Source organism: Diceros bicornis, chromosome X (assembly GCF_020826845.1).
Source record: "Diceros bicornis minor isolate mBicDic1 chromosome X, mDicBic1.mat.cur, whole genome shotgun sequence".
NCBI lineage: Eukaryota > Metazoa > Chordata > Mammalia > Perissodactyla > Rhinocerotidae > Diceros > Diceros bicornis.
In genome coordinates, this window is record NC_080781.1 from 45,698,997 (window position 1) to 45,714,079 (window position 15,083).

Sequence of the window (15,083 nt, forward strand, 5' to 3'; positions counted from 1 at the left end):
ATACCAAGTAGCTCTCAGGGTTGTTGTTAGGAGTAGTTGAGTTAAATAGAAAAAGTTCTTTTCAAAACTGTAAAGCAAGGTTTGATAAACTTTTTTCTGTAAAAGACCAGATAATAAATATTTTAGGCTTTGCAGGCCATGGAGTCTGTTGCAACGACTCAGCTCTGCTGTGGTAGCAACCATAGGCAATATGTAAGTGAATGAGCATGGCTATGTTCTAATAAAACTATTTATGAACACTGAAATATGAATTTTGAATAGTTTTCATGTGTCATGAAATACTATTCTTCTTATGATTTTTTTTTCAACCATTTAAAAATGTAAAAATCTTTCTCAGCTCACCTGCTGCACAAAAACAGGCAATGAGGTGGGGTGGGTTTGGCCTGAGGGCTGTATGTACTTTGGCCATCACTGTTACTAAGGGTTAGGCAGAGAAAGGTGTTAATTAGGGATTTGGGAGTAGGTGATTGATAAGTAGAAATGGTTTAATTTTGATGATGAAAGAAGATGGAGGTGATTTCAATCCCTTTTCTAATTTGGACCCAGAAATTTTTTCACATAAAACAGGCATCTTTAATTGAGGAAATGACTTTGCCAAAGCAAAACTGAAGGATGGAAGTGAGGAAAAAGATAGTTTTAGTGTTATAAACTCTCAGGGACTGTGATGTGGTTGTGCAGTGTATGTGTTTCTGTGTAATTCAGGGTTGTGTATAGTGTGTGCATGTGGCTCCAAGTCACATGTGGCCCCACATTATGAGTAGTTAAGAGTGGACTTGGGAGTCAGATGCTGGGTTGAATTCTGGCCCTGGTTTTTACTAGCTGTGTGATCTTAGGTAAGTTAACTTAATTTTTTGAGCCCAGTTTCCTCATTTGTAAAATGGGAATAAAAATATTATTTACCTCAAGATTCTTGTGATAATTACATGAGAAAATGCATGAAAGGGCTTCTAGTGCTTGGCACAAAGCACTCACTAAGTGTTAACTGATAATATTCATTTGAATATATGTTGTACATATCCTATTTGTTTTGTCCTTCCTGCAGTTATTTTAAGAAATTATAATATCCTTAACCAGTTCTTTTGTACGGGTTTTTTTTTTTTTTTTTGGTGAGGAGGACTAGCCCTGAGCTAACATCCGATGCCAATCTTCCCCTTATTTCCTTAAGGAAGATTGGCCTTGGGCTAACATCCGTGCCCATCTTCCTCTATTTAAATGGCATGCCGCCACAGCATGGCTTAACAAGCAGTGCGTTGGTGCGTGCCCGGGATCCGAATCTGCAAACCCTGGGCTGCCAAAGCGGAGCGTGAGCACTTAACTGCTGCGCCACTGGGCTGGCCCCGTACAGGTTGTTGATGGACAATTCTGCTTTAAAGGATTAAAATTATGTAGAGGTAGAGTAAAACCTTAAGACCCCCCTTTACCCAATTTCCTGCCCTCCCAGTGAGTAACCATTGTTAAGAGTTGACTGTGAACTTGTACTGTCCTTTTTCTCTGTATTTACATGCATATGTATGTGCATGTACAAGTAAAAAAAACATATTTTGTGACTTACTTTTTTCCCAGAGAATATAATTTAGGGCTCTTTTCATGTCAGTATGTCTGTTCACTTCATTCTTTTGAGTGGATACATAGTGTTTCATGCCACATGCTTCTTTAACCACTAGGATCAGTTTAGAGCGTATCTTTCCAGTCTTTTTTATATGCATTTACACATATATGAGTACCTTTAGAAATATAAAGTTTTGTGTGTTTTTTTACATGAATGATATATAGATGTATATTGTACTATAACTTGTTTTTCTCACTTAATAGTATATATGTGTAGGAGATTTTTATACATCAGTATATATCCATGTCTTATTTTTTAAATATGCATATTATTGAAGATGCATATTATTAATAAGTATAGATGTACCACTGTTTCAACATTCTCTTACAACTGGATATTTAAGTTCTTTTCAGTTTTTTTGCTGTTTCAAACAATGCTTCAGTAAAAAATCCTTGTACATACGTATTTGTACACATACAGGAATAGTTTTCAGGTAGGCACTAAGAAGTGGAATTGCTAGGTGACAAGTATGCACTAGATACTTGGAATTTGCCATATGAAAAGGCTATTCCAGTTTATCTGGCAACAGTGCATGGAGTGCCGAATTTCTCATACACTTCTCAAAATGTGATATTAACAGATTTTTTTTTTTTTGCTTATCTGATGGACAAAAAATGATATTTAGTTGTTTGAATTTGCATCTCCCTGCTTACTAGAGTTTGAGCCATCCCCTATCATACATGTATTGGCCATTTGTATTTCTTCTAACTGATTTTTTTAGTTCTGTATGTATTCTAGATATTAATGCTTTGCTATACATGTTGCAAATGTTTGCTCCCAGTCTGTTGCTTATCTTTTAACCTTGTTCGTGGTCAAATGGCCAAATGTATTAGCTTTTTTGTTAATGGTCTTGCATTTTGTCTTTTTAAGAAAGCCTTTCTTCAGATTAGACATACATTCTGCTCTGTTTTCTTTTAGTATTATATAGTTTTGTTTTTTACTTTTAGCTCTTTAATCTACCTGGAATTTATTTTTGTGACTGGTTTTAGGTGGGGCTTTTTTTTAATTTTTAATTTTTTATTATTTTTTTTTTGTGTGTGTGTGAGGAAGATCAGCCCTGAGCTAACATCCATGCTAATCCTCCTCCTTTTGCTGAGGAAGACCGGCTCTGAGCTAACATCTATTGCCAATCTTCCTCCTTTTTTTTCCCCAAAGCCCCAGTAGGTACTTGTATGTCATAGTTGCACATCCTTCTAGTTGCTGTATGTGGGACGCGGCCTCAGCATGGCCAGAGAAGCGGTGCATCGGTGTGCGCCCGGGATCCGAACCCGGGTCGCCAGTAGCGGAGCGCGTGCACTTAACCGCTAAGCCACGGGGCCGGCCCTAGGTGGGGCTTTAACTCCCCCCCGCAAATGGATAGCCAGTTATTCCAACACCAGTTATTATGCTATCTGTTCCTCACAAATTTGAAATGCCATCTTTACCATGGACTACACTCCCATACATACATGTGTCTGTTTCTGTACTAATGCTTCTACTCCGTTAGTCCATTTGTCTATTTCTGTGTTGAAACCACATTGTTTATCTTACTATAGCTATATTATATGTAATATCTGGTAAGGCAAATTCTCATTGTTCTTCTTTCTCAAGATTTTCTTGGCTTTCCTTGTACTCTTTTAAAATCAGCTCGTCAATTTTGTACAAAAACATCTCTTTGGGATTTTGATTGAGTTTGCATTGACTTTGGAATAATCTGGGAGAGGGGAGTTTGTGAAGATGCTGATATTGGGTCTTTCTACCAAAGAAAGGTATATTTTATGTACAGTACTTAAGTAAAATTTTACAGTTTTCTTCATATAAGTGTTGCATATTTCTTCTTGAGTTTATTTCTAGATGAATATTTTATAGCTTTGTTGCTCTTATGACCAGGATAGTTGTTTTTTTTTTTAATATTGTTTAAAAATCACAGTGACCTCACCTCCTTCCGAGGCAGCCTTCCTGCCCCTTCCCCTCATGGTGCCTCCTGCCCCTGGAGCCCTCACCTTAGGATAGTTGTTTTTTAAATTACATTTTCTAGTTGATTGTTGTTGATGTATAGCAAAATTATTGATTTCTGTTTGTTGGATTTGTCTTTGGCCATTCTGCTGAGCTCTCTTATTGGTTCCTGTCAGAGTTTTTTAGTTGATTTCCTTGGATTTTCTAGATAATCATATAGTCTGCAAGTTTTGAGTTTTGTCTCTTACTTTCCAATATTCATTTTATTTCCTTAAGTGGTAACAATGATAATAGAAATTCTTGGCTTATTCCTAAGTTTAATTATTGTTTATGTGAAAGATGCTTAACCTCACTCATAAGATAAATGCTAATTGAAACCACACTGAGATCTCCTTTTTAAACCTATCAGAGTGTTAAAAATCAAAACTTTTGATAACACCTTTTTTCTTGTGAAGGCTCTGGGGTAAAAGACACTCTCATACATTGCAGGTGGGAGTTTAAGTTGGTACAATGACCACGGATGGTAGTTTGGCAGCATTATATAAAGATACACATGTATTATGTGTACTCTTCTGGATATATTAGTATACGTCAATAAAAGTTAAATATGCAAATTTCCTTTGATCTAGCAATCCCATTTCAGGAAATTTCCATACGCGTGTGTGTGTATATATATATATATATATATGTATATATACACACATATGCAAAATGAAATATGCAGTGTTATCTGTCATAGCAAATAATTGAATACTATGTAAGTATTAAAAAATAAGAATGAAGAACTTCTATATACTGACAGGGAAAAAAGTATCTTAAGTTATTGTGACTATAAAAAAAAGCTTGGTATATACTATGCTACTTTTTGTGTAGAAAGGGAGGGAGAGAAAGAATGTATATTTATTATTTGCTTATTTGCCTAAAGAAACTCTGGAGGGCTACACAAGAATCTAATGAGTGGTTACCTTTTGGGGGAGTGATGGGAACTGAGTGGATAGGAAACAAGGTTGGGAGTGAACCTGTCCATTATATACCTCTGTCTTTGATTTTTGAATCTTATGATTATATTATATTTTTAAAAATTAAATTAAAAATGGTTTCTTGAATTATTTTAGCTCCTCCAAGGACTTTTTTTTTTCTTTTTCTTGATCTTTCTCTTCTGTGTTAAAGATTTTCTTCAAATGACTGTCTCCTGATTCTGTTCATACTTAAGAATGAGCTAGTAGAAGGGCTAACTGGGAGTTCTGTGTACCTAGGCGGGGTTGTCAACTGGTAGGCTTTATTTTGGGGTGAGTGGGTGGGCAGCTGGCTGTTACATTTGGAGGGCCTAAATACCAGAGGGCAGAGGGCTTTGCTCTGGGGTGCCCTTATTCTTCCTGGTTTGTTGAATTTGGTGTTCTGCATGCAGGGCTTTCTTTCTTTCAGGGGGAGAGTTCATCAACTATGTCATAATTCAGACCTTCAGTTAATTCAGACCTTTTTCTCACTCTGGCTCTTTTTGGGAACAGTCTTTGCATGTGGAGCCCCTCTGGGTTTTTGCCCTGCAAGTCTGCTCCCTCCTGGGTTGGAACCCTTTCTATTATATATTTTAGATTGTAGCATCCTTTCATTTATGTTTTCAGCCAATTCTTTCGTGTCTGCTCTCTGTCAGAAATTATTGAAATCTTGTATTTGCTATGCCATTTTCCATTCGTGTCCTTGACTTGTGATTTATACTTTTGTACTCTTTTACCATCACTTTTCCAGGGTCTTGAAAAATACAAGAGATATAGGTATTCAGTTCACCTTCTTGAACCAGAAGTCAACAGTGGTATATCTTAAACTTAGATAAACTGTAGGCTCCTTGAGGACAAGGACTGACTTTTCTTTTATCCCCAGACCCTGACACAGTGCTTGGGCACTTGGTAAATGTTTGTTGGTGTGAATATGCAAATGTGTGAGAGAGAGAAGATTGCTAACAGAAAATTTACTGTGTAATTTTGACTATTTAAATATGCATCTTTTCAATTGCTGGTTCTAAAATCTGAAGAAATTCTTGAGCCATTGATTGACAAAGTACTCATTGTACGCTAGATTTCCCATGGGTAGAACCACAAAAAGCTACAGGGGAAAAATTATTTTGAACTTTTTTTTTTATTGATGTTTTAATAGTTTATCACTTTGTAAAATTTTTGGTTGTACATTTTTGTTTGTCCATCACCATATACATGTCTCCCTTCACCCCTTGTGCCTACCCCCTATGCCCATTGCCCCTGGTAACTGCACTACAGTTTTCTCTGTCCATGTGTTGGTTTATATTCCACATATGAGTGAGATCATACGGTGTTTGTCTTTCTCTTTCTGGCTTATTTCGCTTAACATAATACCCTCCAGGTCCACCCGTGTTGTTGCGAATGGCATGATTTTGTCTTTTTTTTATGGCTGAGTAGTATTCCACTGTATATATATACCACATCTTCTTGATCTAATCATTAGTCGAGGGACACTTGGGTTGCTTCCACTTCTAGGCTATAGTGTGAATAATGCTGCAATGAACATAGGGGTGCATAAGCCTCTTTGGATTGTTGATTTCAGGTTTGTTGGATAGATTCCCAGTAGTGGGATAGCTGGATCATAGCGTATTTCTATTTTTAATTTTTTTTTTTTGATTTTTATTGATATTTTAATGGTTTCTAACATTGTGAAATTTTGGGTTGTACATTTTTGTTTGTCCATCACCCCATATATGACTCCCTTCACCCCTTGTGCCCACCCCCCACCCCCACTTCCCGGGTAACCACAGTCCAGTTTTCTCTGTCCATGTGTTGGTTTATATTCCACATATGAGTGAGATCATACAGTGTTTGTCTTTCTCTTTCTGGTCTATTTTTAATTTTTTGAGGAATCTCCATACCGTTTTCCATAGAGGCTGCACCAGTTTGCATTCCTACAAGCTGTGTATGAGGGTTCCTGTTTCTCCACATCCTCTCCAACATTTGTTGTTTTTTGTCTTGGTGATTATAGCCATTTTAACGGGCGTGAGGTGATATCTTAGTGTAGTTTTGATTTGCATTTGCCTGATGATTAGTGATGTTGAACATCTTTTCATGTGTCTGTTAGCCATCTGTATATCTTCTTTGGAGAAGTGTCTGTTCCTTTCCCCTGCCCATTTTTTGATCGAGTTGTTTGTTTTTTTGATGTTCAGTTGTGTTAGTTATTTTGAACTTTTAACTCAACTGTTCCAAGCTTATATATCAAATGTGTTAAAGGAGTAGGTATAGGGTACAAATTTGTGAGATTTTTCCTATAATTTCAGTCTCTATAGAAGTGCTTTTGCTGTTGTCTTTATACATATTCTTAGGGCTTAGATCAGTGCATGACCATTTTATGAAGGAAAAAAATGAACACACATAGGTTATGATATATAGCTGTTGAACTCAGTAAGAAACTTGAGGTTTGAGGCTTGATTTTTGTGGACTGTTTCACTGAGCTATGTTTCTGCATTGCTAAATGTAGAAGAGATATCCTGGTCACTGAAGCATACTCCCTTAGCAATGCCAACATGGTTTATTACTGGAAAGCTTTAAAAGAATGTATTATATACTTTTCAGTCTTACTAAATAGAGTCTCCTGAAAATCATTTAATGTTTTCTTGAGTATTGTTGAATGGTGCTTTAATATAGTGCTGCCCCTAGGGGTTATTAAGAGGTAGAAAATAAAAGCTTCCATTTATTGATTATTATATTGTGCCAAGCACCGTGCTAAGTAGTTTATATATATATTTTCGTATCAGTCCTGTGAGACTTCACAAATGAAATCAAGAATGAATGAGGTTAAGTAATTTGCCCCAAATCTCCTCTGAGGAGTGAGAGGCAGAACCAAGATTTGATTCCAAGTTTATCCCATTCCAAAGCCTGTGTTCTGAAACTCTTGTTTTATGGTCAAGAAGCTATTGGATCTATGATGAAAAGGCCCAAAGTCACTAGAGTTTACTCCAGTGTTTTCTTCTAAGAGTGTTATAGTTTTAGCTCTTACATTTAGGTCTATGATCCACTTTGAATTCATTTCTTGTGTGGTGTGAGGTAGGGGTCCAACTTCATTCTTTTGTATGTGCATATCCAGCTGTCCCAGCACCTTTTATTGAAAGACTGTTTTTCCCCATTGAATAGTCTTGGGCTCTTTGTTGAAAATCAATTGACAATAAATGTTAAAGTTTACTTCTAGACTCTCAATTCTATTCCATTGATCTATATATTTATCCTTATTGTTCATTTCTAATTTAATTCTTTTGTGGTAGGAGAGAATACTTTGTTTGATTTCAATCCTTTTAAATTTATTGAGATTTATTTTATTGCACGGTATATGATCTGTTCTGGAGATTTTTCCATGTGTGCTTGAAAAGAATGTATATTTTGTTCTCGTTGAGTGGTGTGTTCTATAGATGGTAGTTAGGTCAGGTTCATTGCTAGTATTGGCCAAGTGTTCCAGGTTCTTGCTGGTTTTCTGTCTAGTTGTTCTCTCCATTATTGAGAATGGGTATTAAAATCTTCTATTGTTATTATTGAATTTTTTATTTCTCTTCAGTTTTTATTTAATGTATTTTGGGGCTCTGTTGTTAGATATGTATATGTTTATAATTGTTATATTGTCCTAATGAATTAATCTTTTCTTGAGATGTCCCTCTTTGTCTCTAGTAACATTTTTTGTCTTAGGGTTGGTTTTTAAAAGACTGAGGGAACACTGCTTTCCCCATCCCTTTTATTTGTTGCTTCTTATCTTATAGTTTGGCCACACATGTTAGAATTATACCAGAGCAGCTTTACTTGCCCCTCTATTTTTATTTTAGGGTTCCAAGTAAGATTTCATTTTTTATTTTATTTTTATTTTTATTTTTTTTGTGAGGAAGATCGGCCCTGAGCTAACATCTGCCAATCCTCCTCTTTTTGCTGAGGAAGACTGGCCCTGGGCTAACATCCATGCCCATCTTCCTCTACTTTATATGGGACGCCGCTACAGCATGGCTTGACAAGCGGTGTGTCAGTGCGCGCCCGGGATCTGAACTGGCGAACTCTGGCCCGCTGCAGCGGAGCGTGCGCACTTAAGCGCTTGCGCCACCGGGCCGGCCCCAAGATTTCATTTTTTAAAGGAGGTTCTACAGTAATTCTCTGCTTTTACCTTTTTTTGTCCGCTTAGAAGTCCTTTTGTCTTATGGATCTTTGCTCTTGAGGTTTCTGGAAAAGTGACCTTTGGTTAAGTGAAGTGAATAATATTACTCTTACTTAAGAATATCCCACCTAAAATGTTAACATTTGGGGAATGAGAGTGCAGTGTATACTGGATTCTTTGTATATTCTTGCAGGTTTTTTCCCAAGTCCAAAATTATGTCAAAATAAAAAGTTAAAGAAAAAACCTCCACCTAACTGAGGCATTGTTAGTTACCTTTTCTCACTTGCAGGCAATGCTAGTCATATTAAGTGACTTTTGAAGTATATTGATTTGGCAGTGTAACCTCATAGACCACTTCATGAGTCCTTAATTTAGTTCTTAGCTCTGGAATCAACACAGCTATGTCCTAGTAATGTTATCTGATAGGCAAATTTCTGGGAGTTATCATAGACTCTTCCTTTTCCCTTACAACCATATTTATTCAGGCAGTAAATCTTCTATTTAGTACTTCTTTAATGTATCTTGAATCTATCCCTCTTGCTACTATTTTGATTCAAACCTCAGCATCTCTTTCCTGGATTGTTGCAGTAGCTCTCTAATTGGTCTCTTTGTTTTACGTTGTATGGTATAGAAATCCTTGGTGACTATCTGCCTCTCTGTCGTCGTCTGCCTGCTTTTAATATGTGAGTAAACTGTTCATGGTACCACTCATACGCTTACTCTCTGCTGTTTCATGACTTTGCTTGTGATCTTCCCTTTGCTTGGATCAGCTAATTTTCTTTCTTCAAGACTCAGGTCAGGCATTTTTTCCAGGAAACCTTTCTTAGAGGGTCCTACTTCATTCTTTTGCATGTGGATATCCAGTTGTCCCAGCACCATTTGTTGAAAAGACTGTTCTTTCCCCATTGAATTGTCTTGGCATCCTTGTTGAAAATCAATAAACTATAAATACGTGGGTTTATTTCTGGACTCTATTTTTATTCTACTTATCTATACATCTATCCTTATGCCAGTACCACACTGTCTTAATCCTGAAGCTTTGTAGTAGGTTTTAAAATTGGGAAGGAAGGATGAGTCCTCCAACTTTGTTCTTTTTCAAGATTGTTGGCTTTGCTTATTCTGGGTCCCTTGAAGTTCTATATGAATTTTAGCATCAGCTTGTTAATATCTGCAAAGAAACCAGCTGGGATTTTGATAGGAGTTGTGTTGATGTGTAGAACAGTTTGGGGTATTTCTCCCCATTTTGTTTGTTTTAGGTCAGGGTTGTTTTTCTTCAATTTTTCAAATTTTATATTTCTGTTTATTTTTGATTTGACATGACAAATTGTGCCTTCTAAGGCACAAAGTATAATAAGAGGTATACAGGCTTAACTATGTGATGCATGTTTGTGGTAAGAAGGGAGGAGTTTTCTTATTGGTATTCATTTGAAAGACTTTTTTCCCTATATGTTCACATATTTCCATGTGTTAATTGTGGCAAGTTTTAGAAAATACAGAAAAGCAGAAAGAAAAAATTCATAATTCTACCATTCAGAGTTAATATAGTGTGTGTGTCTATGTATATATGGAAGCTTGTTGTATATATTTCTTTTTTTTTAAACCATATAATATATAGGGAATGTCTTTTCACCTCACTAAAAACTACAGTGTTTTTTTAATGCTGTATCTGATCTCGTTTTGAGGTATTTAATTAAACCCCTATTAGTCTTATGTTTGGTTACAGTTTTTCCAAATTGTAAGTGCTATAATGAATGTCTTTATAGTTATATCTTTGCACAGATTCTTGACTATTTTCTAAGGCAAGTTCCTATAAGTGGAATTGCTGGTTCAAGAGGTTGCCTTTTTTTTGTGAGGAAGACTGGTTCTGAGCTAACATCCATTGCCAATCCTCCTCTTTTTGCTGAGGAAGATTAGCTGTGAGCTAACATATGTACCCATCTTCCTCTATTTTGTATATGGGATGCTGCCACAGCACGGCTTGACGAGCGGTGCATAGGTTGGTGCCCGGGATCTGAACCTGTAAACCCCGGGCTGCCAAAGCAGAGTGCACGAACTTAACCACTATGCCACTGGGCAGGCCCCCGAGAGGTTGCATATTTTTAAGTCTTTCTTGCCATTTATTTTAGTATAGTTTGTTAATATTTGACAGTAGATTCTTTCTGTTAAAATCTGAAGGCAAGCTCATAAACAAGTATTTGCATTATTCAAAACTATTGGATGTTCACAGCAGCATTATTCACAGCGTAAAAAGGTGGAAACAACCCAATCCATTGACCAGATGAATGGATAAACAAAATGTGGTATATGCATACAATGGAATATTTGTTCAGACTTGAAAAGAAGTAAATTCTGATATGCTACATCTGTGAACCTTGAAAACATTATGCCGAGTGAAATAAGCCAGACACAAAAGGGTAAATATTATATGATTCCACTTATATGAAGTACCTAGAATAAGCAAATTCATAGGGACAGAAAGTAGAATAGAGATTACCAGGGGATGGGGAGATGGGGAGTTATTGTTTAATGGATACAGAATTTCAGTTTGGGATGATGGAAAAATTCTGGAAATGGATAGTGGTGATGATTGCACAATATTGTGAATGTATTTAATGCCACTGAATTGTATGCTTAAAATGGTAAATTTGGTATTAAGTATATTTCACCACAATAAAAAAACTACTATTGGATTAATTCCAGAATTTTAGACAAAAACCACCTACTGAGAAATTATGTGCTTGTTTTGCTTATTGTGTGTGTTACCTTGTAGCTAAGTGAACTGGGGGTTTGGATACTTGTTTTAAATATGATGGATTGATAGATGGGACTGAGAACTAGGTTCCTAACCAACATTCAGGCAGTATGAAAACTTACTGAGCTATATGCCAAATAGTCTGCTAGGCACTGAGGACTACAGTGGTAAACAAGATAAGACGCAGTCCCTGGAGCCTGCTGGTTGCTAACATTGGACAGGAAAAAGAACAAACTTCTTGTTTTTAAAAAAGGGATTAAACAATCAGGTGACTTGTTTTCTCCTTAATGATTTCCTTTGTGGAGTGATTTTAAAATATCCTTTTTTTCCCCTTCAGGTTGCTATGGAAACATATGACCACATAAAAGGAAGTCCATTCTGATAATTGTGATACCTGAGATGTAACTGGACTGAAGAGTGGAACAGGAAAAATTTTAGTGCCAACCTTAATTACAATGGCTACTGATTCAGGAGAGCCAGCTAGCACAGAAGATTCTGAGAAACCTGATGGAGTTTCATTGGAAAACAGAGTTCCTCAGGTTGCAGCAACTTTGACAGTAGAAGCTAGACTAAAGGAAAAAAACAGTACTTGGTCTGCTTCTGGGGAAACCATAGAAAGGAAGAGATTCTTCCGAAAGAGTGTTGAGATGACAGAAGATGACAAAGTTGCTGAATCTTCCTCCAAAGATGAGAGAATAAAGCCTGCAACAAATATTCCAAGAGTACAAAAGCTTCCTACAGATGTGCTAAGAGGAGGACAAGAAATTAAATACGAACAGTGTTCAAAGGCAACTTCAGAATCTTCAAAAGATTGTTTCAAGGAGAAAAATGAAAAGGAAATGGAAGAAGAAGCAGAAATGAAGGCTGTGGCTACTTCTCCTAGTGGCAGGTTCCTGAAATTTGACATAGAGCTGGGAAGAGGAGCATTTAAAACAGTATATAAAGGACTGGACACTGAAACATGGGTTGAGGTTGCTTGGTGTGAGCTGCAGGTGGGTATATAATCTTCTTGGTTTTAATAAATTCCAAGTTTAGCTGGCCTGGCCTTCTGAGTGATCCAGGATTAAAATGTATCCTGGGTTAAACTAAATTGATGGGCTTGTCCCCCACCTCCCTGAAATTATGTTCCTTTCCTAGATCCTCTTAGGAGCTCATGCCAACCTTTTTTTCTCCTATTGTTTCCCCCTCTTTTAAAGGAGAAAAAGTCTATCATGGCTTTCTTTAGTAAAATGCTCTTAATTTATTAACCTTAGAAAATTCCCCAAACTCTTAACATCTCATTTTGAAAACTTTTAGTAAACGTATGCCTTATGAGTTGATTGTTATGCTAAATACTTGAGAGTGTGATATGTTAGGGATATACTCAGTGTGGTATCTCTGTTTTCTCTTTTTCTTTCAACAAATTTTGGGGGGTTCATGTGGTGTTTTTCAAAACAGGAAATGTTTTTCTTGATTCTTTGCGGACTTCTATTAATATAAACTCCCCCATGCCTTTGAATTTACCTCAAAGAGGATCTCTGGAAGAAATAATCACCAGAATCTACTGAGGTTAGTCAACTGGAATGTATTTAGAAAGGAGAAATGAAAACAACAGGAGAATATTTGAATTACCTAGATATTTGGTTCCATAAAAAGTGTTTTTGTGGTACTTTTAGCTAATGAAGGACTCGAGAGAGAGAACATCACAGAAGGGGTTATAATAAGAATAGTTTCAGATAGATGTAGATCAAATATAAGGAAAACCTTTGTGACCTCAATTAGCTCATGGGAAATGGTCAGTGTTCACACGAGATGCTTAAAATTAAGATTGAATGAAGCCAGTCACTAAGTATAGGTCTTTGTTGTTGTTCAAATTCTGGTGGTCTCTGTGCGTGTGAGTATGTACTGTGATTTCACCTGTTCTGAATTTGCTATAGGTTGCCATTTAGATAGATTGAAATTTAGTCCAGGTCCCTGCATTTCTAGGAAGCTTTTTGTTTAACACCTAACTTTCCAAACTTTCCTATTTATAAGAGTCAGTGTTTGCTTCATAAGCAAGATTCCAGAGCCTATCGTCAGAGATTCAGATTCAGTAAGTCTGGGGTGGGATGCAAGACTGCAATTTTAACAAGCTTTCAAAGTGCTTTGAATGTAGGAAGTCCCTTGATGACTCTTTGGAATGCAAGTTATCTAGCAGTTAAGCCAATCTAGTAGTTCTTGAAAGGTGTGTGCATGTGTGGGGTTTGCTTGGTTTTCTTCTCACCCTATTTTTACCCTTTAAGAATTTTATAAGGTCTATGTCATAGTAGAAATATTAGATAATGTGAGCAAATGTCAAAATCACCTGAAATTCCACTACTTTGAGGATGTTTTAAGCATTTTAGTATATATCTTTGTGGACTCTTACGTTTGCATAAATGGATATATGACTGTATGTTTTTTACCCCCACAAAATGGATTTGTATTATGAGATTTTACAAAACCTTTTTTCTTCTTATCGTGAACATCTTTTCATTACCAGTAATTGTGCATTTACATCATTATTTTTAATAAATGCCCTTATAAGTTATTTAGTCAGTCCTCTATTGTTGGGCATCTTTATTTTTCTCCAATAGTTCACTATTATAATCATGGTTGTGATCAACATCCTTGTATATATATTGAAAACGATGTAAATTTTAATTTCATCTCTGCATTGTGACGTCGGTAACACTCACCCTTTAGTGATACTCTGGAAATGAAGGAAATAACTTCCATTAACTTGGTACTAGGGAACATAATAAAGATATGTCAAGTATTTTGCAAATTGTATATTCTAGCTATGCGAAAGGATGTTGAAGTAAAACTTAAAGAAAATATTCTAGTGGTAGGAACTGCCTAGGGGAATGCCATCTGTCATTCACCAGTGGAAAGACTGAAAGATCCCATAAGGTCTTACTACTCAAAGTGTGGTCCCTGGACCAATAGCATGAACATCACCTGCAAGCTTGTTGGAACTGCAGGTTCCTAGGCCTCATCCTAGACCTGCTGAATCAGAATCTGCCTCTTAGTGACATCTGCAGGTGATTTGTATGCACAGTAGAGTTTGAAAAGCTCTGAAATAAGGGACCAGTTCCCAGAGCTAGCTGAATAAGAGGAGGAATACCCTTAATATACCAACATGAGCTTTATATTATATCATATATACTGATTCCTGCCATCTACTCCAGACTTTCCAAATTGGAATCTCCAGGAGATGGGACCCAGGAGCTTATTTTTTAAAAGTTCCCCAGTAATTGGATACATAGCCAGATTTGGGAATCTCTCATGTGGAGCACATGTTGTAAATATATAAAGTAAATTTTAATTTACACAGAGAACAACAATTGCAATGTTCTCTTCTGAAAGGAATGTCAGAATTCGTGGATTTAGTTGATATAATTTTTGGATGTCAGTTCATTTTCTGCATATTTAGAATTAAGAAAAACTAACTTATTTAGCATCCCAGAAGGATAAGAGCATCATATTTTAATTACTTTCCTGTGAGTACTCTGCAGTTTGTAATGTACAATTTCTCATATTTTTTCCATAAAGTTTTATTTCTTTATAATATAATTAAGCAATTTTGTAGAAAAACATCTCAGTGAGCAGCTTAAATGTTTAAATTATTGTAGATTCTTTTCC

General features: G+C 36.3%; 1 protein-coding gene across 5 annotated transcripts in view; it reads left to right on the forward strand.

Moving 5' to 3' along the window:
* Positions 1-15,083, forward strand: part of WNK3 (WNK lysine deficient protein kinase 3) — a 159,265-nt gene that overhangs the window by 7,185 nt on the left and 136,997 nt on the right. For 3 of the 5 annotated variants that reach the window (XM_058535911.1, XM_058535910.1, XM_058535912.1), the window contains exon 2: positions 11,779-12,433. The exons of 1 other annotated variant lie outside the window; for it this stretch is intronic. In XM_058535911.1, coding sequence (XP_058391894.1) covers positions 11,897-12,433 — 537 coding nt within the window. In that variant the 5' untranslated portion in view covers positions 11,779-11,896. Of the gene's footprint in view, positions 1-10,916; positions 11,104-11,778; positions 12,434-15,083 lie in introns of those variants that run through there. One more of the 5 variants, XM_058535913.1, reaches the window with a different exon arrangement.